Source organism: Diadema antillarum, unplaced genomic scaffold, assembly GCF_040938485.1.
Source record: "Diadema antillarum isolate AM-2024a unplaced genomic scaffold, OU_Dant_1.0 seq00001480_RagTag, whole genome shotgun sequence".
In the NCBI taxonomy this organism is placed as follows: domain Eukaryota; kingdom Metazoa; phylum Echinodermata; class Echinoidea; order Diadematoida; family Diadematidae; genus Diadema; species Diadema antillarum.
Window position 1 is genome coordinate 469,052 of NW_027272219.1, and position 26,067 is coordinate 495,118.

General features: G+C 38.0%; 1 protein-coding gene and 1 pseudogene across 1 annotated transcript in view; both read right to left on the reverse strand.

Annotated features, from left to right (window-relative positions):
* LOC139709913 (protein regulator of cytokinesis 1-like) overlaps positions 1 to 3,382 on the reverse strand; it is a 42,333-nt gene extending 38,951 nt beyond the window's left edge. Inside the window, exon 1 of the mRNA XM_071621871.1 lies at positions 3,265 to 3,382. Coding sequence (XP_071477972.1) covers positions 3,265 to 3,281 — 17 coding nt within the window. The 5' untranslated portion in view covers positions 3,282 to 3,382. The remainder of the gene's footprint in view (positions 1 to 3,264) is intronic.
* A 7,009-nt stretch (positions 3,383 to 10,391) lies between these two features.
* Positions 10,392 to 25,457, reverse strand: LOC139709914 (uncharacterized; annotated as a pseudogene).
* Positions 25,458 to 26,067: the final 610 nt, after the last annotated feature.

Consider the following 26,067-nt stretch of genomic DNA (forward strand, 5'->3'; position numbering starts at 1 on the left):
TGTACGCAACTCTGCATTTGAAGACAAGTCCATTGCTGAAAGGGCGTTTGATTTCGTACACATAATATCAAACACAACTTTAACGTAAACCGGTGTATGTAGATTTATCAAATGTAACTTCCAGGCGATAGTGTCTACTTGCATTTGATGTGCAGTTGCGTTTGATTGCAACTCGAGTTTCTAGCAAGCAACTGGGCGGGCCCGGTCCAATAAACGTTGGTCAGTAGCCAGCATACCCTGCCTGACTGTGACAATTCATCACACTTGCTGGCTAATTTCGGCAGAATGTGCGCCTACGCCAGGCATACATGCATAAGATAAGTAAGAAGCAAATCCCAAAATGGCATTTGAAATTTGTGCATGCACTCGGCAATATTTGGCAATATTTATTGCCGAGTTATTGAGAACGATAGCTGGAAATTTCTGGTATCAAACAGTCAACTTGTGGTTCCTTTGGAATCTACAGCATTTTTCCTGTAATCGTGAGTGGGATTTCATACTATCATAGAATTTCAGTGACGAAATGTGATTCAAATATGCATAGATCTGAACATTAAAGGACAAGTTCACCTTTATAAACATAAGGATTGAGAGAATGTAGCAACATTAGTAGAACACATCATTGAAAGTTTGAGGAAAATCAGACAATCGGTTCAAAAGTTATGAATTTTTTAAGTTTTTGTGCAATACCCGCTGGATGAGAAGACTACTGCAGTGTATGAATAACTTAGATGTCACATGCGTACAACAATATAAGGAAAATATAAAGAGAATTTCACAAAATTCCATCTTTTGAAAAAAGTACACATTCCCCTGACTCGTTACCGACAAATGTTATGGGTAATATTATTCCCCCTGCCTTTAGAAAGAGGCAAGTCAAGTGCTCTATTATTATGCGAAAAAAGTGAAAATATGCTGAATTTTCTTTTACATTTTCTTTATACTGTTGTACGCATAATGACTCACAAGCTGTCGTAGTCTCCTCATCCGGCGGTCCCAACACAAAAATTAAAAAAATTCATAACTATTGCATCGATTGTCCAATTTTCCTCAAACTTTCACTGATGTATTCTACTAATATTGTTGCATTTTCTCAATCCTTATGTTTATGAAGGTGAACTTGTCCTTTAACTATCGTCTATGGCGAGGTGCTAGGTGTGGGTCACCCAAGTATACAAGTGAAGTGTAATAATGTGTGTCATCATAGATTTTACTAACTGCAACCAGCCCGAACACGAAGTATTTAAAACTCATACATCAAGTGTACATGACATGAACTGTGTGAAGCTGACGAAGCGCTCTAGGCCGAGGTTAAGAATAAAGATTTCGGTAATCATGTAGAAATGCACACCATGCACACCTACCATTTCCTTCCTTAATTTGTCAATGAAAACTTCTTTCGGCTATCAGCAATGTCAAGATGGACCATATCTGAGGGTTTCATGAAATTTCATGGCCAATTAAAAAAGAAAAATAGCTAATTTTGACTCAAAAGTATGCCGATCGACTGTAGTGCTACTGTTGTGTCACTGTCGGCGTAGCACGATGGATGACCGACTATCTAGAAGAGCGATATAAGAAAGTATCGATCGTTATAGTCTGTGATACAGCCGCTTGTTCGGTGTTTAACCACAATAATTACGTTGGCTTGACAGTAAAAAGTGGAAAAACAAATCCCCTTTGAATTTAACTTCCTTCTCATCTTCTTCTTTTCTCTCTCCCTTCCCTTTCCCTCCTTTGAATAGCCTTTACCTTTTTCTTCCACTTCCTTCTTCATCCTCCTATTCCCTTGGTTACAACACTATTCAAAATAAACATTATCAACTTTTGTCATTCATACAATCAATACTTGACACAATTTTTAAAGAACGGACGTCTAAATCCTTGTATAAAAGTAAGCCCTATCAATTTGAATAGTGATAATCAAGATAGTGGCAAAGAAATTAATGAGAGAAAAAAAAAGAATTCCTAAGATGCATCGGGAAAAAATACACATACAATGTATTCCACGTGTAGTGTTCGATATTGTTGATAAGTGGCTAATTAGAGACTGTCAGAATCGATCAATATCGTTCTGTACGAAATCAATGCACTACGTACATTGTAGGGTTGGGGGTACCACGTATCGTCACCCTAAGGATCTGTAGCTTGTTTATTCTAAAAATATAACACAAATCCGCCTAATTCTTACCTCAAATATGCCATAAATACTGCAGTTTTGAATGTCGTGACCGTCTCGTTGATTATGAATCTCCGTTTTAAAATAGCGCAATTTTAGTGCGTGCGTTCCGTTTTCTTCACGCAGCTAAAAAGGGAACCTTGCGATCGGCACCCCCTCCCCTCCATAGGTATACACGTGAAATTCACAGGCCATAGGTAATACACGTGAATTTCACAGCCATGCGTCGTTACTGAGCGGATGTGTAATTTTTAGCTTGGTTTGTTTGAGTTTGATTTTTGTTTCTTCGTTTTTATTGTCTTTATAGCTAATGACACTTAATCCCGCGCGTACCTTTTCGTTCTATACGCAAACAGCCATGATACGCAGGGTGCTGATGGGAAGGTGCCCTGCCGATAGGTGGTGCCCCAGGCCCAACCATACTAACGTTAAGTTTACGCCGAGACAGCTCGTGACCGATGTACTTTTCAAATCCGATTTTTCATTTTTCTTCCCTTCTTTGTTTGGCTTTCTAATTCCATGAAAACTCTTTGATACGGTTCAATTTAGCATCTCCAATAGCTGCACAAAATTTAATTGACAAACGGCGAAGCGAACAGTAACGTTAGGTGTGTATTTCTAACGTTACATGATTACCAAGAATGGAAGATTTCATTATGACTTGAATACAATGCCAATAAATGGGCATGGCATTTAGACAATGTTAGAGATATTTACAAGATTTTCGCCAATCCCAATAGATTCTGCCTATATTCACTGCATAAGTGTAGATACATGTAGTAGGAGTCTTATAAAGGATACAAAAGTGTACCGGTTTATGGCGCTGCTAGCTGCTGTTCCCATACAAGCCCAGCCAGACGACGCACGCCATATGGCCATGCAACCAGGCCATGTCCACACACATGCATACAGTCCACGCATTATCATTGATTATAATGGGCCGGTCGGGTCATCCTCTCTCTTTAATCGAGAAGATCGAGGAATCGAACCCTCTGTTTAAACCCTTTTGTACCCATAGCATTTACAATCTGTAAAACATGAATAACATTGAGATAGTAATGAAATTGGTGTGGTATGTATTTTACCTGCGTTTTGCTTCCATTGTCAAGGATTTTCTGGCGTCCGCGTTCGTCCAACTGTTTGCCCCACCTTTATACGCTGCACACAGCAGGTGTTGTGTTTCGTATGTTGTTACAGTTTTGAATTGATCGCTGAAGTGTTTAGGAGCGAGTCGATTGGTCAATGCCGAGCGCCACAGGCGCAACGTTTTTCTGTAATTCCGTAGATGGCGCTGTTCATTTTTTTTTTTCCAGAGCCATATGAATATAAGAACGACCCAAGTCCATGGAAGATCATTTCGAGTAAACTAAAAAAAAACTTCATATCTTTTTTATTTGTCCAATAATATTCTATTTAACTGTGATGGGAAGGCAACATTGTATATACAAATTAGAACATATATTATTATGACAATTAACATTTTACATTAATTGTGGAGAGGCCATTTTGTGTGGTGGACTTGGGTCGTTCTTTGATTCATATGGACTTGGGTCGTTCTTTGATTCATATACATGATATTCTGCTATAGAAATGGGAGAAGGATGAGAGAGGGCGCTATTATATGAATGTAAGAATGACCCAAGTCCTTCATTCTTACGTTGATATAAGATTTAACTCATTCATTTCAGGCACTTTCGGGGGTAATTAGGATTTATCATTTACACACAAGATGAGTCCATGCATAAGCTACAATTTCCCATGTCAAACTAAATTTGGCCAAAAATTGGACTTGGGTCGTTCTTATATTCATATTAGTCCAGTCAAAATAGGGTTTCACCCACCACTAATTGCAACAGTATGAATTCCACTGCAGTGCAACTTGTTATGGGCTCCTAAACACCATACTAAAAGTCCCAAGAAATCCAATGGGGTAAAGTGGCTAAATTTGCATAATATGCAAATTAGCTCCATAATGATAAAAATACAGTGTTTCCATGAAAACTATGCTTCTAGGTTTCAGATTGGAAAACCGAAAGTGTTTTAACGTATGTTTACAATGTCAGCTAGTGCGATGCAAACATTTCCATGGACATGATCTGGGCCTCATTTGCATAATATGCAAATTAGCTCCCATAAAATTTGATAAAAATACAGTGTTTCCATGAAAACTATGCTTCTAGGTTTCAGATTGAAACACCGAAAGTGTTGAAACTTATGTTTTCAATGTCAGTTAGTGCGATGCAAACATGTCTATGTACATATTCTGGGCCTCATTTGCATAATATGCAAATTAGCTCCAATAATGATAAAAATACAGTGTTTCCATGAAAACTATGCTTCTAGGTTTCAGATTGGAACACCCAAAGTGTTGAAACATATGTTTGCAATGTAAGTTAGTGCGATGCAAACATTTCCATGTACATATTCTGGGCCTTATTTGCATAATATGCAAATTAGCTCCAATAATGATTAAAATACAGTGTTTCCATGAAAACTATGCCTCTAGGTTTCAGATTGGAACACCGAAAGTGTTGAAACATATGTTTGCAATGTCACTTAGTGCGATGCAAACAATTCCATGTACATAATCTGGGCCTCATTTGCATAATATGCAAAGGGTACCGAGCCAACGGAATATTCAAATACACCAAAGTGCCCGATATGAGCATATCAAGAGTGTTCAAATGTGACATTTCAGTTTCTCTTCACCAAAAACAAACTTTTCAGCATTAGAAACCTAGCATGAATAATTTTAAGCGAATAATAGTTTGTTATCAGAAAGATAATGATAGCTTATCCATTAATTACTTAGAATCAAATAATATAAACAACTGTCAACATCTATAACTTGTCCAATTTTGTAATTAATGAACTCTATTTGGAGAGGTGCTTATTCGAATCTGGATGATTCAGCTCTTGCACCCTTGAGGGTTTTGAGATATTGAAGATAGCACAGTCAAAGGAAACTCTGTGGGTAGTGACCAAAGTTACCCCTATCGATCATATCCCCACGGCCATTTGCAAAACATGCATCAACCAACGCGATTTCCGTTGTTCTAAGCGTACAAGATTTTTTTTTTAAGTCGTTTGGCCGTCTAGCAAAGACTATTTCTATGAAAGTATATCTTTAAAAAGTGGTGCACATGAGTCAAAGCGACTCGGAGGGAGGTACCCGAATTTATCCCTATACCCTCACAGCCCGGTACAAAACACAGTATATACACGTGAATACACCCTCTATAACCCTCTATAACGTCCTTTTCGTTTCATTTCCATTAAATTTCAGTGGAAGTTATAGAAGAATTATTGTTCTACAATATCTATAAGATGAAAAGGTGAAATCCTAAAGGCAATGAAAAACATGCAGTATATACAACAGCGAAAAAAATGTTCCATGGGTACATGCCTCTGAAAAGTTCTTCCGCCTGTCTAGCACATACTCTTTTATTTTCGTAAAATGCAATTCAGGTAATACAGGAGACGTTGCTTTACAATATCTATATTGTCAAAAAGTTGGACATTCAAACGCAAGCCCTTGAGAAGTGCCCAAATCACCCATACCTTGACCTTCGTGGTCCCAAAACAGGTTAACAAAACATGCATTATATGCCGAAGCAAATTCAGTTGTACATGCACGTAGAAAGTCGTTTTGCCGGGTTGTAAATAAAAACACTTTACTTTTCATGATTTTTAAATGGTAGAGACACTGCTTTACAATATTCATATAGTCAAAGGGGTGCACACTCAAAGGCCACCGAGTGGGATGTGTTCAAATCATCCAACCCCCAGGGCAATATAGGAAACATGCACTATCATTTAGCACGAATATGTTCCAATTTTCCAACGGTTGTACAGCAAGTGCCCTATTGTTTTCAAGAAATGCAATATAATTGAAAGAAGAAAAAATTGCTCTACCTTAACTTTATTGTCAAAAGGGTGAACATTTCAAAGCAATCCCTTGGGAAGCGTCCAAAATTACACCTCCTCTCAAGCCCCGTAATTACAACACACGGATACTATGAACGCAAATACTGATGTTCTTTGGTACATGGTTTTAGAAGTAGTTCCGGCAATACAGCTACACACTTTTATATCGATGAATGTCGTGGAAATGATAGAAGAAGCATTGCTTCACAATATCTATTCAGTGAGAGGATGCACATTAAATTCCAATCCTGTGGGATGTGCCCCAAAGTACCCCACCCTCACGGCAATATAGAAAACATTGAATATCATTAACGCGAATATACTATATGTTCCAAACGTACATGTTTCAAACTTCGATCATGCCATGCAGCATGGGCACTTTTGTTTTCAAAAATACATTGTAGTTAATAGAGGAGACATCCCTTAACGATATCCATATTCTCTAAAGGGTGAACATTAAAGGACAATCCCTTGGGAATGGTCCAAAATTACACCTACGCTCACGCACCCTTAAGACAAAACACAGATATTAGCAACGCAAACACCGTTGTTCTAGCGTGGATGGTTTTAAAAGTAGTCCCGGCAATACAGCGAATACACTATTTATCAATGAAAAGTTATGGAAATGATAGAAGAGGCTTAACCTTACCAGATCTATACAGTGAAGAGGATGCACATTAAATGGTAACCCTGTGGGATGTGCCAAAAATATTCAACCCTCACGGCAACTTAGAAAACATATAATATCATACAACGCGAATATATATATGTTCCAAACGTACATGTTTTCAAAATTCCATCGTGCTGAATAGCAAAGGCACCTTTGTTTCCAAGAAATGCAACTAATTAATAGAGGAGACATTGCTCTACAATAACTATATTGTCAAAAGGGTGAACATTCAAAAGTAATCCCTTGGGAAGTGTCCAAATTCACATCTACGCTCACGCCCCCTTATTACAAAACACAGATATTAGCAACGCAAATACCGTTGTTCTAGCATGAATGGTTGTAAAAGTAGTTCCGGCAATACATCAAATACAATTTTCATCGATGACAAGTTATGAAAATGATAGAAGAAACTTAACTTTACAAGATCTATACACTTAAGAGGGTGCGCATCAAACGGCAACCCTGTGGGATGTGCCAAAAATACTCCACCCTCACGGCAATAATAGAAAACATATAATATCATATAACGCGAATATATATATGTTCCAAACGTACATGTTTTCGAAATTCCATCGTGCCGTATAGCAAAGGCACTTTTGTTTCCCCAAAAAAATGCAACTAATTAGTAGAGGAAACATTGCTCTACAATAACTACATTGTCAAAAAGGTGGACATCCAAAGGTAATCCCTGGGGAGGTGTCTGAATTTACACCTACGCTCACGCCCTTTATGACAAGATACGGATATTAGCAACGCAAATGCAGTTGTTCTAGTGTGAATGGTTTTAAATGTAGGTCCAGCAATACAGCAAATACGCAAATTTGCTTTACAAGATCTACACAATAAAAAGGGTGCTTATTGAAGGGCGACCCTGTGGCGTGTGCCCCCGAAATGCCCTTTATCCTCTTGGCAATATAGAAAACATATAATATCATATAACGCGAATATATATGTTCCAAAAGTACATACTGTCAAAATTCGATCGTGCCTTACAGCAAGGGTATTTTTGTTTTCAAGAAATGCAATGTAATCAATACAGGAGACATTGCTTTACAATACTTATATAGTTAAAAGTGATGCACATTTAAAGCGGCCCCTTGGGAGGCGCCCAAAGTTACCCCCTCAACCCCGCGTCCCCATATGCAAAACGTGCATTGTGCCAACGTGAGTACTGTTGTTATGAATGTACTCTTACAGTTACCGCTAATTTGCATTTTATGTAAATTATTTTTGTACGACCAATTCGAAAAGGCATCTATCGTGTTCATTGACCTACAAAATATAAGTTTATACATTTAAATCTTTAAAATTGGATAACGGGAAGCTGAGATCTGTCAATTTCCTCTCATTTCAGGTGCTAATTTGCATATTATGCAAATTTTACTAAATTGCCCCGCTGGATTTTTTGGGACTTTTAGTATGGTGTTCAGGAGGCCTCAACGACTTGCTCTGCAGTAAAATTCCTACTGTTGCAATTAGTGGTGGGTTACCCCCTAAAAATCGCTAGATTGACTGGACTAATACTCAATTATTTTTGACACTGCTGTATTACTCTAATCTTGTACATTATCTTCATTTACAGTCTTGCCTTATACACGATTTAGGAATACCTGAAGCTACTTGTACAACTCACCGTTTTTTTATCACGCTGACTTATCCTTTTTGTTTGTTTTGAATGTCAAAACATGAAATTTGAAATTCGTTTGTTTTAAAACAAACAAGGACTGAAAGGCCTACTCAAAACACATAAATCCAAAACAAATTCCCACTGCATTCTATCAAGACACTAGTAGATATGCAAAAGTTTCATCATTCACCATATTCTATGCAAGAAAAGAACAGAATTGGGGGACGTTAATCACTTAGAAATGTATATGTAAGTATGAAAGACACCTAGTAATACCGGTATAGTGTAGAATATCATTACATTAATTGGATAAATGTGATGATTTACTGGATAACTGGTAATTATTCTAAAAAGTGTATGAATTAGTAAAATTGGATTGACACTCGAACACTCGGAAATGCATGTATACCGGACAAATATAATGATTTATTCGAATTTCATTTAATCTGTTAGAAAATGTGAAGGAGCATCCTGGACAAAATAAGGAAATGAGTCATTGGTGATTGACACTTAAACACTCAAAATTATGTAATACATATCCAGGAAAGTATAACATTAGTACAGTTGATTAACACTTCAGCAATCAGAATGTATTACAGTGTATGTGTACTGCGTGGGGAAATGTACAGTGATTAATTAATTTTGTGTAATTATTGTCAACCTCACAAATCTGTTGTAAATATAGCCATATTGTTATTTGTTCACTGTAAGTGTGTAATTACCTGCCATGCAGTGCCCAGAATAGGACAACGGACCTGCCTATGTCAACACGTCCTTTGTTTTTATACACTTTTCAATAAAGAGATGATTACGACGACATGAAGTCCCCAATATAGGTTTGGATTCAATGAGATTATCATGACATGTAAGTGACAATAAAGGTGAAGATAAAGGCTTTCCGGGAATATTCTGATTAGCAATTGAGATAGAGAGAAAAAAAATAGTTATTTTTACATACAATTGTCATCATTTTTCATTAAAAATATATGTTATAAGATTAACTTTGTCTAGGGAAAATTGATTTCGTATAGGCAACAGTCTATTATGTGAAATAATCAAAAGCATGAGTAAATTAATTTTCAACGCGTGAAACTATCATCTAACTTCAATGCAATCCATTTTCCCCATGAAAATCTTCTCATGAAAATCCTTTGACCTCCTGTAAGTATAAAAGTACTGGAGGCATGCATATCAGCAAAAGTAGGGGCCTGCTTTGCGCATGAGATAATACCCACAACTCGTTTAATCTTACAAACGTATTAAAGGAATCATGTAAAATAACTCTACTGAAACTCCAACTTTTTAAATTTGACTCTTAGGCAAACCACTTTTTATGTGCAGCAATGTGTTTAGATATTATATTATTATTATTATCATTACACACACACACACACACACACACACATATATATATATATATAATATACATGTATACATATATATATATATATATATATATATATATATATATATGTATATATATTGGTTGTTCTTTTTTTTTCGAAATTCAACATCAATATTGCATCCTGAATGCGAAGAATGCGATTAAAAACCTGTTCCTAAAAACATGGCGGGATGATGGATTTTAAAGCCATTTCAGAGGTTTAGTATCATTCAAACACACACACACACACACACACACACACACATACACACACAAGAATCATAATAACAATACGTATATCAAACATTATATGATTGTATATATACGACATATTACGTTATGTATATATATATATATGTATTATATTATACATAATATAATATTTAGTAATTATCCCTATTTCATTATTTTACGATCGACTTCGGTCATAAATTTGTTTGATAACATACATTGAGCTTCAGAAGAAAAGCTGCAGCTCACTCTCCTTCCCCGCTTGTTTTCATCATTCATCTCCCTCTCCCTCAGCTCTTCACTCACTCTCATTTAAATGGCAAAACAAAAGCAACAAAATCAACACAATTAATGAAAGTATATTTGCGTCAGTTACGAGTACACGGTACTATGCATTTCTCTTATACGACAGTGTGGGACGAAATATTGGCACAGATTATGTACAGGTGCATTATGCAAATAGACAAACTCATACATGAAAACTGTGTACATCTATTAGCGATCAAAATATCTTGGCAGGCACAAATCAGTATCAAGCAGAGTACATCATATTCCTTTAAATCCACTTAACATTAATAAATACATTGAGCTGTTGTGCGTTCTCTCATTTACAGGAAGATAAAGCAATCGATAGTTTAAAACCGTATTTTAATGTGTTTTTTTTTTTGTAGCTGACACAAGACGTTGACATTCTGTGCTTTGCAACTGATATTGGCCTATTGTCTGATATGTAACGTGCTCGAGCCTCGAGCAGTCATAACAATGAAAAGTCGGCTCTCCATGAGTATAAAAGCTGACTTGGGGCCTATATACATTCGTCAACCTGATGAACATTATCCAAGAGGCGGTGTCCATACAGGCAGTTAATATTATGCATTGTCCACACGAGAACATTTCAGAGGAAATACATACAAGGAAATATCATCACAGCTATCTACAAGAAAATTATTCTGTTTATTGTACAGTTTTAATCTTCCTCATATCACTACAGGTGGAACACATTCAGGTTTACTGCATGCTTCTGTTGGTTGTCCTTATCACTCTGGCATATTTGAGATAATCATATCGATTTCTCAAAGATCTTGGCAGACTACAATCATCTTGTAATGTCCATAAGGAAGATTTTAGTGCGTGGAATACTAGCATTCTAGTCATCGTGCGTCTCAAGATTTATAAAATCAATAATTGGTTCACTGATTATTGTGTTTACCGAGCGGTAATGCCATTCAATATACTTCCTATGTGCAATGTACACACCAGTTTACGAAGTGATGATGAGCGTTCTGTTGTTGGCAGTGTAGTCTTACGTCAATATTTGATTTGTCCATTCAGGTCGAATAATACACAAAGATTATTTGAAAACCAATGTTGTGGTTTTACAGAAAATGTGTGTATACACTTGCATTTTGAAAAAAAAAAGATCGCAATCGATATAAAGTTTTGTATAGTATGCAAAATTTGAAACGTTAGCAACAAAAAAAAAAACTTGCATTCAATGATTCGAATGACTATTCAGTGGGCTGGTTAAACTACAGAATACTAATCATATCAAACGATATATGAAATTAACGTTGAAAAATTGATATACCAAGAATCATCCGAATGCTAATATGACAAAATGTTGACAAGGTTTAAGTAAGTACATAAGGACGGTTTCACGTATATTATCAGCAGGCCCATTTGATAAATGACTGTGAATGAATGGAAATCAGTCCTATTCATTACGGGCAACAATATTGCTCTACTGTAACATGCTATGGGAAACTGCACTATCACGCGTATCCTAAACTGCCTATACCCAGTCTCCAGTGTTCTATTTTGAGTTGAACTATATGGGATTAGTTTCACGAAGAAACATTGGTCTCATGTAGCATATAAACTCAATAATGCCCAAATTCAGTACCCACAAAATAATGTACAGCAATGCAATTGTAATCTCCCCTGCATGTTGCTGAGTTCTCATACTACAATGTTTGTTTGTTTTTTCTGCCAGAGAGTCAAGTGCAGCTAACTTATTAAACTCATGTACTTTTTATCTCCTTTGCGATCCCATCTACAGTACAGATGCTACTTTACATCCCAACGCCGTAACGGTGTAACCATCTACAGAACTTCTCTAGCGCCCGCATACGGCAAGTGCCTTAAACACGACCGAAGTGGCAGATGAAACAACTTCCTTCTCAACATTCCCAGATTGCCACGTTCTTTGCGTTTGAAATTCTTGGAATCAAGCGGCCCTACGCTAGTCTTCAAGAAACATGTGTGTCCACCGCATCTGCCTTTTAAACAATTACAGGTTTCGTGGTGATGAATCACCGGACGTGAAGTTTATCATACCAGACCACGTGACCTAGCGATTAAGGTTTCAGTGCTATTAATCAATATTTGCCAACTCTCACTCTCGTACTTTGACAATATTGAGGGATGCTACTTTCGAATGTCCTGCTATATATACAGGCAGAGTGTCTGCTTGGGTGCATGCTATATAAAATTATCAATCATTTTCATCTTAAGCATATACAAGCAGGTTTGGTTCGGAAGTAGCACATCTCGGCGTCAAAATGTCAAAATGCAGACATTGTAGGCCTCACACCTGTGGTATCACTTTGTGTCGTACCACAATACTACAATCGCGGAAATCATTTTAAAAGCAAGCCACACCAGCATTACATGAGCTAATAATTGACTGTAACTTTTTAGAGTGATCTCTCTACAAAACACACCTCGATGGAAGCTGGGTATACTTTTTTTTTTCAGATCTAGAGGAACTATGTTTTATTTTTTAGAAGATTCGAATAACAAGTGGAATCTTTGAGTGTTTAAACCGTGAGTCCCTTTATAAAACATACCCCACGTTGCAATTTCCAGGACTGCGCTGAAGCAAGTTGATTTACTTCGAGATGAAAGACGAACGAAATGGAATCTTACGTGTATTTACAAATGTTTCTTTTGTACGGAGAATTACCTACAGGCGTGTGACCTGCTGTAGCCTCTAACAGACCATTGTGTATATCGAACATACGGGGGAAAACCCGGGCCTACACGCAGTAGTACTGAGACGGGTGTTTCAGACGTCTCAAACCTTCTCGAAGCTCCTGGACAAAGTCCTTTGGTTGGAGAACAACGACCAAATTTGTCTCTGTAGACAGTTTTTCCAGCCTTTGTTTGACCTGTAGATGGAGGAGAAGAAGGTGGAGGAAGAGGAGGGGAGGAGGATATGAAGAAGATATGGATAAAGCCGAAATAAACTCATGAATACAACACGATATACCTGAAGGCGAAATACGCTGTATTGGAGTCAGTTAAACTTGTATGTTCGCATTATTCCCTTTTCCTTTCTATTTTTTTTTTTGCCCTTTTACCACAATAATGATTGATCAGCAGTACAGAGAATTATCATGTCGTTCCATCAGCTTTCATTTACAGTAATCAGCAAGAGGGAATAGTATTATGAAGTGAGGACAGGGTATAAAGTGATTCAAAAAAGTAATGATGGGAAGAATGATTGACAGCAAAGAGACACTCAAATGAAAAGAAGAAACAAAGAAGATAATAATCAAGCACATGAGGATTGATCTCAATAATACAATACCTCATCATGAGGACATTTGGCGATGGGGACACGCTGATTGGCTAGTTCTGTGACAATCCACTCGCAGCTCTTGCCGTTGATGGCGCCCGTCGTTCGCAAATTTATTCCGCCAGCCAGGGCAGGACCGCCCACTCCTTTGACCTAATGGGTAGATACAGGACAGAGGGAGAGTTAAGTTGTAGCCTTGTGATTTGATCAATGTGATTGGGAAGTTACAGTCATAATGTAAATGGAATTAGAATGATGCCAGCTGATCAGTCTCAAATCATGCACACCGAATTCTTGTGGAATCCAGTGACAATTACCCATTGTCTTTGCGAACTAGCGAAAGGAATTCAAATAGTGATTCAAAGATACACAAGGAATTACTATGCCACTGGGTATTGTACTTCATCGTGCAAAATCTGCACAATCACATAACTGCTTGGTACAATTAAAGGGATGTTGTAGTTTTAGTTGAGATGGGGATTCAGATTTCAACTTTTTGAGAAATTATTAGAAACCCCTAATGAAACATTAAAGAGCATACAATTCTGAGTTGAATTCAAAGTTTATTTTATAAAAATCGGTTTTGCAATGGCTGATATATATATCCCGAAAACAAAGTGGTTCTAACAAAAGATGGGTCCCATCTTTTATTAGGACCAGTTTGTTTCTGGTATCTCAGCCATTTCAAAACCATTTCCATAAAAAAACACTTTGAATTCCTCTTAGAATTGTATACTCTTTCATATTTCATAAGAGGTTTCACAAGACATGCAAGAGGTTTCTCATTATCTCACAAGAAAGTTGGAAACCTGAATCCCTATCCCAACCAAAACTATACAATCCCTTTAAGGCTGAGAAAATAGACAACGGATTTTCAATGACAATCCCTATTCAAAATCTTGCAAATGATGACTCAGTCAGGGACGCTTTGTGTCGCTTCGTTCTCTGACATGATTTTAGATATTAAAACATTCACATGATGGCCCTGTGGAACACTGAGTGTAAATTCACAATGTCATGCTTCATCACTGTGCCAACAGTTAGAATGTTGATATTTGTTCAGACATCATTCTCTTGAGAATGACATTATTCTCAACACGTTTTCACGTAGTGGGGTGTATTTTTTTTCTTGCGTTTGAACATCATCAAACAGACCAGTGAGCAAAGTTCGGCAATGGCTGATATTGAGTCACCACAATGTACAAGTAACACAATGCCTTCTCAAGTCTACCCGCTTTGTAGTAGCAATTAAAGAATTCAGGTTGCCAATGCAACCAAACAATAGGAACGATGATAAAACATGTAAATGTAGGATAAGTGCATTCAACATGAACGAATGAATGACAAAAGGAATGAACTAGAGAGTGATTTAGTGATTGAATGAATGACTGAATGAAGGAATTAGTGAATGAGTGAAAGAGTGGACGAGCTGATGCGTGAATGAATGAATGAATGAATGAATGAATAATTGTTACTGCCACGATCCTTACCTCATTCTTGCTCACGTCGAGACCCCAGCTCTTCACGTCTGCCGCCTTACAAAGATTCTTAATTGACGCATGAGGTAGGCGACTTAACACCAGCACGATCTATTCCGAATGGCATAACAAAACCAAACAATAAAAACATGGTGTCATTCTCATAAAATACCAATAACGAATTCTACATTGTATATGAATCTAAACACGAATATGTATAAAACCGTGTTTGTGCGTGCTGAGGTTCAACCACCTTACTAGGTCCACACCAACGTAATTATATAGGTAATATGGTCAAATAGTATACACATCAATACGGCCAACAATAATATACCAAGCAACTCACACTGCCACTACACACTCAACCAAAATATCATCGTCATCATTATCTATTCGCTACTACCACTGTCACCATCGCGTCTTAGGCTGTTATACCTTCACCGTCACAATCATCATCCGTCTCCACCACCATCATCATCACTGCCACCACCAACAACACTATATATCTACCACTGACATCACCATCACCATCACCAACACCGTCACCGTCACCGTCACCGTCATCATCACCATCACCATTACCATCATCATCACCATCACCATCACCGTCACCGTCACCGTCACCGTCATCGTCACCATAACTTTCACCTTCAGAGCAACGATGACGTCCTTCACACAGAAAGCTGCCACTGTGTCAAGTTTTGTTTTTGTTTTTGTCTTTTTACTTCTGCTACCAGTCTACCAATTTCTTAGTTCATCTCAAGATGTACATCTCACCCTGCATTATCTGCTTGCCATCTGAGGCCGAGCTGGTGCATCAACATCATGACTTGATGAAAATATTTCGACCCGAAAGAATGACATATCCACACTGTTACCATAATGTTTGACATTAAAGGGGATGGCTAGTAACCGATCAGTGGGAGTCAGTGGGAATGCTGAGGGATGACTGTTCCAATCCTTGTGGGATTCATTTAAGAGTACGTTATATATCTACTGTTGTGTGGAAATTATTTGCTTCAGAACGGTCTCATATTCAAGTAATGTGCAGATTAATGATCCGTCACTGACCAGGCACGCTAACATGGAAACATTAAACTGCACATTACTTGAATATGAGACCATTCTGAAGCAAATAATTTTCACACAACAATAGATATATAATGTACTCTTAAATGAATCCCACAAGGATTGGAACAATCATCCCCCAGCATTCTCACCGATTCCCACTGATCAGTTACTAGCCATTCCCTTTAAGGATTGACACTCTTTTGAGATGTTGGGGGATCATGATTATAATTATTGAGTATACAACAGAATACTGTATTTTCTGTAGTTCAGTGTGTAGATGCAATGTGCAATGTGCAACGGCGAACACCTCAGAAAATCATCTCAACATACACTCACATACCAAGTGGCGAGTGTCACACCGTGACCGCACACAAAAGCTATAACTAAAGGACAAACCCTACCTCTTCTTTGGCAGACGATCTGATGAAAGTGTGCGCGCTCTCACAGTCGTGCACCAGCATATCGTTCACCTGCGCCAATCTATCCCCGACGTGCAGTTTGCCGTACAATTTTTCAGATAGCTCCTTCTTCCATCCGGCGACCCTGTCCAAATTACACGTAGTTTTCATGTACATGATATGAATTAATATGCATTAGCACTGTCCTTCACAACTTTATGCAAGCATTAGTGACAATGTATGGACATAATTTATACCTGGTATAAGGAGAAGGCCGGGAAGGCTAAGCACCTCTCAGAAAGCAGCAGAGACAGGCTATAACCATCGCAGAACAACACACTGTCTCAACATTCCATTGCTCTTCTGCAGCAGAATCTTGCCTCCACGGAATATCGGTTAAAGTTCCTTCCAATATGATTGTTTGTTTGTTTGTTTGTTAGTTTGTTTGTTTAAGTGTCTGTGTGTGTGCATGTGTTTGTGCGAGTGTTTTCTGTTTGTTTTGCCAGTGCTGATGGCTCTCCCCCATGATCTTTAAAATATCATATTTTGGATGCTGATGGTGGAAATGATAATCAATCCTCTAGATATGGGACACCTTAAAGTGTAGTGCCAAATCTGAGCAGCCTGTCCCGAGTAAATGATACCTTATTAATTCTGAAATAAAATTATTCCAAAGTATAAAGAGCATTTTTTGACAACCCTGACATTGACAGTGATTTGTCGCAAATTGACTGAAATATTCATGGACACTAATAAAATCCTTCACTTTTGAAATTCGTCTAATGGGAACAGCGAAAGGTAAACCACAAAATATCGCCTAATGTATTTTAGCCTCAGACATATCAGGGTATACCATAGTTAAATTTCACTTGTACTATGACTAAAAATTGTAATTCAACATATATTTCAGGTGTGAAACCTTTCTACATCCAATATCAATCGAGTTGTCCGCTCGTCAGCAGACTAAAGATCAAAATCACTGAATGGTTTCTACTTTCTCTCCCTTTTATCCGCTTTCCCCACTTCTTTCTCCCCCTTTTTCTTCTTCTTTTTGTACTTCGATTTCTTTGCCCACTGTTTCTCAAATTATCAATATTCTGTTTTACTCACCATACTCCACCGTTGATGACGACGAGCGCTAGTGAGTTGTTGATATCAGCTTTCTCCATACAAACTCGTATTGTCTGGCACGACTGCTCGTACTGAATATTTCTGTTAAAAGGAAAAGAGTATGGGAGAACAGGTTGAGCAGTGATTTTAGCAAATTATAGAGTAATAACATACACACACAAAGTTGTGCCCCTTGCGATTCCCTCGATATCATGTATCGATATTGTCTGATTTTATGTATGATGGTGATGACACAAATACTTTTCATATACACATAGTTAAGTTTTTAAACGACATCTCTTCAACGAAAAGGAGAATAAAAGTATAGGAGAAAAGAAGAAGAAAGAATAAAATGAGAATGAGATGATGATTGGATATTGACAAAGTTACCCAATGTCCTTCCAGTCTGTTTCCTGGTTTGGCTGTGGTAGCGGCCTCTTATCGATGAGCGTTTTGGTGGCGAGTCTTGCCCTGTAATTGTCGGAAGGCACACAAACCTCCTCCGATGGGGTGCTCCCTTCCTCCACGCTCTTCTCACCAGGTTCTGCTTCAATCAAGCTCTTTTTCCGATAATTTGACAGACGATCGTATGGAGGATCCACCTGAGCCTCGGGGTCTTCATCAAGTCTATCGTCTCTCTCGGTCTCCTCCGTCCCTTCCTCTCCGTCGCCAACATCCCTGCTCTCGCGTTTGGGGCGGACCGCCGTCTTGATGTGCCTCAGTAGACTGTTCCGAGATGCCACTCCTATCGGCTGCGACCTCCCTTCCAGTTGTCTGGCAATGTCTTGCGCTCTGCTAGCTGTCTTCCATCCAGCCACGGAGGCGTTCCTCTTCATCGGTTTTGGAGGAATTGGTTGGGGAAGTCCCTCCGCTATTGCAGCCGTGTCCTCAGGCCCACTGGGCTGCCGCTGCTTTTTAATGAGCAGCCTGTCGTAGTCAGGCTCTCCAGTTTTCGCCGGTGGATTAGGCCACGTGGATAGTCTCATTGTGACGATATTCTGGCGGATCTCCTGCAGCGTTGGCAGTGTTCTGGGTGCAGCTTCAGGTTTTTTGCTCTCCTCTTCTTCCGCGATTACCTCGAAGTCACCTCCGGTTGGCTTCAAGAGCGCGTCGTACGTAGATTTAGTGCTCGAACCCACGAATTGCTCTTCGTAGCGGTCTGTAGAGACAAAGTTTATATTGGTGAACTTGTACGTCTGTTCGTTTCGATGTCATTGTTTATTTTTCACGAAAAGCCACAAACGATTTAGCTCAAGAGGTGTAGACTTTTTTGAATATTAAGCTGTTACAGGCAAAATATCTACAATAGGATATAGATTTTCTATAAATCTTCTATCATTCTCGACAAATGACCAAAACTGAGTTTCTGTTCATGATCCAACTTTTATATAGTCATAGTTAGACTCATGCAGGTACATTATAATTCAGATGTACATTGTACCAGAATCAGAGAGAAATTTTACTTTAGGAAATCCAGTTTTAGTTGAGTTGATCATTTGTGAATATACTAGTAGTGCGGCATCGTCAGGCCAAGAACCAGATATCATCTCTGATAAAGTAGAATCCTGGAGGAAATGTATCCAAGTGACTCTAAAAAGGTAGACATGGATCTTCAAGGATAGTGTAGTTGTAAATCACTCAGTATATAGGTCATACATTAACCTCTTCACCAAAAGTAATTTTCATACCTTTTGAATACCTCTAATCTTTTTTTTCTTTGGAGGCACAACCCCAGCACACTGTCCTGACATAATAATTTATATCACTTTGTTCATAGATAGTTTTCAACTGAAACTGAAAGACAACTGAAACCCCCTATTTGATTTGGAAGAATCATTTAATTTGGGAGAAGTGGATATATTTTCTTAATCAGAGCTTAGGTCTTTATGTTCAAGCTAAATTTGATGAACACGGTGTTCAATGACAGAGTTTTCCTGTCAGATTTCTCTGCTATTTTGCTCCTTTGATCTTGCCCTTTTTATTGAAGTCAGTGATATTCGAATTCCCATGCATTCTCCTGATCCTTTGCAAAACGGTCACTTGAGATCTGAATTTGTTTGCAGTATAACCTAGATTTGGAATTAAGATATTGTTTGTCCTATTTTTTCGATTTTTTTTTTTGGCCTATATTATCCTAGTACACATGATTGTGTGAAAAGAGCGTTTTTACGAGTTACATCTGTCAAAAAGTTGTCTGTGAAATTAGGTGCTATTATATATTGTTATTTGTCATGGTGTAGGTTTGGAAATTACTGCATAGTGTGATGCGTCTGTGAGCTTTGTTTTACCTTTATTAAGAACCATACGTGACCGTCGGTACGGCCCTTCGTTTCAGCGGTGTCCCCTTCTCCACCTTCAACAGCGCCATCATGATCGAACTCGGAAATATCCATCTCGATGACCGTCGGGAGCAGCTGGACGGCAGCCGCATCAGCAGCCGTGGTATCTATTCCGGTATCCACTCCTGTCTCTTGCCCTTTCTTCTCGTCCTCTTCTTCCTCCTCCAAAACTTGGCTGGACATCGCCGAACATCTCGGGGTGGCTGGCTCGCTCTCAATGCCGCTATCTTCATGCGACCGCTTCTGATGACAAGAACATCATGCAGTAGAAAGATATCGGATCAAGCAGAAACCAAAATAGGTATTTAAATACAAAAGAATAGGTAATGCTGTATTCCACATTCACATGTGCTTTCTTTAATATTGGGCAGATACCCAGTATATATATATATATATATATACATATATATATATATACATATATATATATATATACATATATATATATATACATATATATATGGCTATATATATATATATATATATATATATATATATATATATATTATGTTTGCCTAATGTGGTAAGAATCACTGCAGCATTTATAAATATTTATTTATAAATGCTGCACTGATTCTTACCACATTAGGCAAACATAATATATATATATATGTATATATATATGAGATTAAAGGACAAGTTCACCTTCATCATGTTCATAAACATAAGGATTGAGAGAATGCAACAATATTAGTAGAACACATCAGTGAAATTTTGAGGAAAATTGGACAATCGATGCAAAAGTTATGAATTTTTAAAATTTTTGTGTTGGAACCGCTGGATGAGGAGACTACTACAGCTTGTGAGTCATATGCGTACAACAGTATAAAGAAAATGTAAAGAAAATTCCACAAATTTTCACTTTTTTTCGCATAATAATAGAGCACTTGACTTGCCTCTTTCTAAAGGCAGGGGGAATAATATTACCCATAACATTTGTTGGTAACGAGTCGGGGGAATGTGTACTTTTTTCAAAAGATGACATTTTGTGAAATTCTCTTTATATTTTCCTTATATTGTTGTACGCATGTGACATCTAAGTTATTCACACACTGCAGTAGTCTTCTCATCCAGTGGTTACTGCACAAAAACTTGAAAAATTCATAACTTTTGAACGAATCGTCCGATTCTCCTCAAACTTTCAATGATGTGATCTACTAATATTGCTACATTCTCTCAATCCTTATGTTTATGAAGGTGAACTTGTCCTTTAAAGCCATTTTAGGTTTTAATCTCATATATATATATACATATAGATTATGTTTGCCTAATGTGGTAAGAATCACTGCAGCATTTATCGTTACATGACACTTAAAATGTAAAATGTAGGTTTTATACGCTTATTTAAGGTAAATATTGCATCAGTGATGAAGATGGCTATGTTTAATCAAACGTTCCTCCAAGTTTCTCTTTCTACAAGTTTAACAAAATCGTACGTCTAGGCAAGGAGTGTGTGATGCTTCCTTCGTTTAGGCTTATCATAAACGTCACTATTTAGAATTGATAAATTACCATCATTATTGGCAATAACATCATTAGTAGTTAGCTAACATGCCACGATTAATCTGAAGCCAACTCCAGAACAAGCAATTAGATGAAAAAGGAAAACCTTATGAAGCGTAAACGCCACGGTATCTTTATCCCTTATGATATCGTATAAAAAAGCTGTGGTGTGGTGGTCATAATATTCACGTAAAAAAATTCATCCTGGCGTGCGATAACATTCCATAAATATAATAGTGTTGTTGATATTTATATAGTACGTGCATTATACTTCCTTTTGGTGTTACAAAGTCCATTTCTACGCACTGACATGTGTTATATACAGAACAGAGACGTACATATGTAATGTACTTTGCTAAGCATTACAACCTCTTTGACGCACAAGCACACACACACACACACACACACACACACACACACAACGCTTCCCACGTTCTGGAAGTCTCGATTAGTTTTCTGTAAAGTTTGGCAACATGCACCATTATCAGAGGAAGAAGGATATGTCATTAAAAAGATCATCGAAATATCCTATAATATTGTCTTGTAAAAGATAGGAAGCAGCTTCTAGCAAGTCACACTTTGGTGTAGCCTTTTTGTTAATGTGGCATGACTGATACTTGGACTGGGGACCCTCTCTCTTATTCACAATCAATCAGCCTATCTAAAACCGGATGTCTTTTGCACAGCAGTTGAGATGGGGGAGGGGGGGGGGGGCAACATTTTACTTCGAACTGAAATCAATTTAATGAATCTAAAGGCATGGATTTCGTAAATTGGGAAGTCTGTGCATGTAGAATAGATCGCAACTCTACTGATGTACTTACAGGCTTGTTCTCTCTGTTTGCCACGACGTGTTTCTCTTCTACTGCCTCAGTCTTCTCTTCTTCCGATGACCCCTGACTTGCCAAGGCTGCTTTACGTTCAAGAGCGTTGGATACCTTGTGAAATGCTTCAACCCATCTCATCAGATCAACGCTGTGGAGGATGAATGCCAATGAAGAACTCTTATCTCACGATGACTGAGACACTCAGATTCACTAATATATATATATATATATATATATATATATATATATATATATATATTATATACATATATACAAATATATTATAATCTTCGCTGTATCTGACAGCGACATTCACCATCTTTACGATGTAGCTGTTGTTTTTTAATATGTAGAAGGTAAATTCAGTTAAAAGCAAACATTCCCCATGGCGTGTTGCAGCCATTAATGTTCCTAACAAATTGTATTTTAGTATTTTCAAATCTTCCAAATCTATAGGCCTCTCAAAGGAATTGACTTATAGAACTTTAAGAGTGAAAAACAAACAAACAAACAAACCTATACCACAAAAACGGTTTGAAAGTCGATCTATTGGTTACATCATATTTATTCGAAAACAAGGACAGAGCAATCTAAAGCTGTATACTTCATGAATGGACGATTTGAACTTCAAATAAATCATTTAAATCTCTGGAAAGACAGTAATGAGATTGAAAGATGATGCTAACACCTCATAACTTTACCATGTGTTTGTACACAAACTGACAAAGTCATATTTTTGGTGATAAGTTACCAACTACCACCCCTCTCGTCGTACAATTATCATATAGCCAGATTATATTTGTATTACTTTATGTCAATAATTTCATGCCGGCATATGTCGTTTTCATTTAAAAAAGGAAGTGTAGTGACGGTTTCATCAGGGTCCCGTTTCATAAAACTTGCTATCAGTAACAACTGTCATATATTCTATGACAAATTTGTTCTTAACCAGTCAGATGCAAGGATTTTAGAAGCTTATTACAACTATTGTATCTTGTTATTGAAAACAAGTTTATGAAACGGGGCCAAGGACAATAGGACACTATACGTCTTGTGACGTGATTACATCACCACCCACCCTTTTCTTCCTGCTATAATGTGAAGTTTAGATGTCCTAATTTCCTTGTTCTATACCACATCTTATTTTTCTTTTCTTTACCATCCTGTGTATTTGACTTTAATCTTTATATCACAGCCAAAGTAGAAGCTCAGCTGGACGATGCTTGCACAAGAACATTATGGGTTCTGCAACCACCCATGACATGCATGAACCGGATACATAAATATTGTCGAGAGTCCGTACTGCACTGGGCAACAAGAGCTCAGTGGAAAATCAGAATTGGAAAGTAATAAAAAAGGGCCGTAAAACAGATATAGGCGAGCAGTGTGACTGACAAACTACTGCAATGACATTGCTAATCGTTTGCTTTTACTTCTAGCGAAATAAATTACGAGGAAAAAAAATCTTTGCATTTTGCATCCAAGAGCACAACTTAAAATAGATCATTAAATTTTGCTCGGTTATTGTATCAATGTGTTTGTGGCTGACAAATATCTTTAATTGGGTTATGTGGAACTGCATCTTGTGTCTATGAATTGGAAACAATAAGATCAGAATAGTTAGAAGGATTAAGCGTGCGAAGTCAATACATACAGATGCCACCCAATCGTGGTTGAGGGTTAGATATTACCTTTTAGACGGTTTCAGGTATCTCGGCATGCCACCGTGCACAATGATAAGGATGCACTGGGGTTTTCCCGATTTACCGATCTGCATGTCAAGCGAGTGGATGTGAATGTTCGTCGTGAAATGCATGGCAGTCACTTTGGAACTCTTCTTTTCCCTCTTCAAGAAAGCCTTTTCATCCTTGAATAGTTGGAGGCAGAACAGGAATGGACCCGTCGTCTGCAACACGCCAAATCGCTTACCATTTTTCTGGACAATCAGAGGGGAATTCAATGTATCTTCTGAATAGAAATGCCTTTTTCACATCTATTCGGAAAAGTTTTCCCTGTATCTGCACTTTTGTCGTATTACGTGCTCTACTTTCTTGAACTGTTGTAAACTTATTCAAGAACGCAGAATATCACTCTAAAATGGTCTGAGACACTCCTTGAGAGTAAAGAAATCTCTTCATTTATCATGATTTTATCACTTGGAGAGAAACAAAATGTAGCAATGAAACGTGGTCACCAATGATAAAATAATACCAATTCTCTCTTTTCGTTCAAGAGATTTACTTTCTTTGAGCCACATAGCCCTATTATTTTCTGCGGTGTGATGAAATTACTGCTTACCGTTAACATTTTAATGTGCGACAGTGTGATTGCCATTGTATCGTTGGTTTGATTTTTGATTTGATTTTTGATTTTATTGTTCCACATCTCAAACGCAAATAACATGATACAATCAATTGAACATAAGACTGGACATAGCGTCGAATAACAAAGAATATAAGAGAAGACAATTTTACAAACATGAAATGTGGGGGACCTACTAAAAAGCATCTGTATCAACAATATACAAGAGTTGTAGAGCATATTCACACAGTATGACAGCATATCTCGCATATCTCCTAATACCCCTAATCTATGGTGTTATACATACATGTATACACACCATGCCATGAATTGAATACAACATTATCTGTACTTTTCACACCCTGTGATAGTCAATCATGTTTGCTGCTCGACTTCAGGTCATCAAGGTGCAGCTCACATGAATGTTTCTAAAGACATTTTCTTCTTTCGAGAGAAATTCCTCTTAGACAAGCCCGCTTATTATATCACATTCCACGAGAAGGAAGTACCACGCAGATTTCAGCGTATGCATAAGAGTGTGTGAATCAGCCTATTGCTAGCAATCAAACTCACCGGGAATAAAAGAGTCAGGCCTCCTTCCACTGTTTGATGTTCTCCCACTGTCACGTATCCCTGGCAGAGTATCACACCCTCATCGCCACCGCCTTCCGCGTCGACCTGACGCGACTCAACCTCCGAACTTTCTCCTGCCATTCTCGACGTCGACCCAAATATTCTGCCGATCAGACTTCGACCCTTTGCCGCCGGCCTCGGAACTTTTCGACTTGACGTCGAACACGGGGAATGCGACGCTTGCGATTCCAAATAACAATCCCCCTCCGTCTCAGCACTACTCATTATAGGAGTGCACTCATCCAATCTTTTCCGTGCAGAAAATGTTTTCAATCGCTCGAACAAAACAAATTCGTCAAACTTTGTAGGGTCACGCTCAAATGGCAAGATATTTGTTGGTCTTTCTTTTTTTTCGATGAAGTTGTTCCGTCTCCCACACATGCAGGGCACAACCCCTCTGCGGCGTATGTTTACCGATCAACTCCCTATATTTGCCGTCTGACCAAATATCATACTGAGGAAGTCTTCTAGAGAGATGATTATCGCTGTCTAACTACCGCGAACCAGAGTTAGAAAGGGACAGATAGAGAGAGGGAGAGAGATAGACAAAGGGGAGGATTAGACGATCCCTACAAGTTATCCAAATCTAGTGAAATGACAACAGGAAATATTTGCTGTAGCTAACTGATAGAAACACACAACTATTCGAAGCGAGTATGGGGAAGGCCATGATATTCTCAACATTGCTGCAAAAGTCCCATTTTTTCTTCGGTACCCTGGGCAGAGAAAGTCTTAAGTCCATAGCTGCTGTACCAACTACACCCGAGTTTTACGACTCCTTATTTGCTTATAATCATAATTCTCTCATG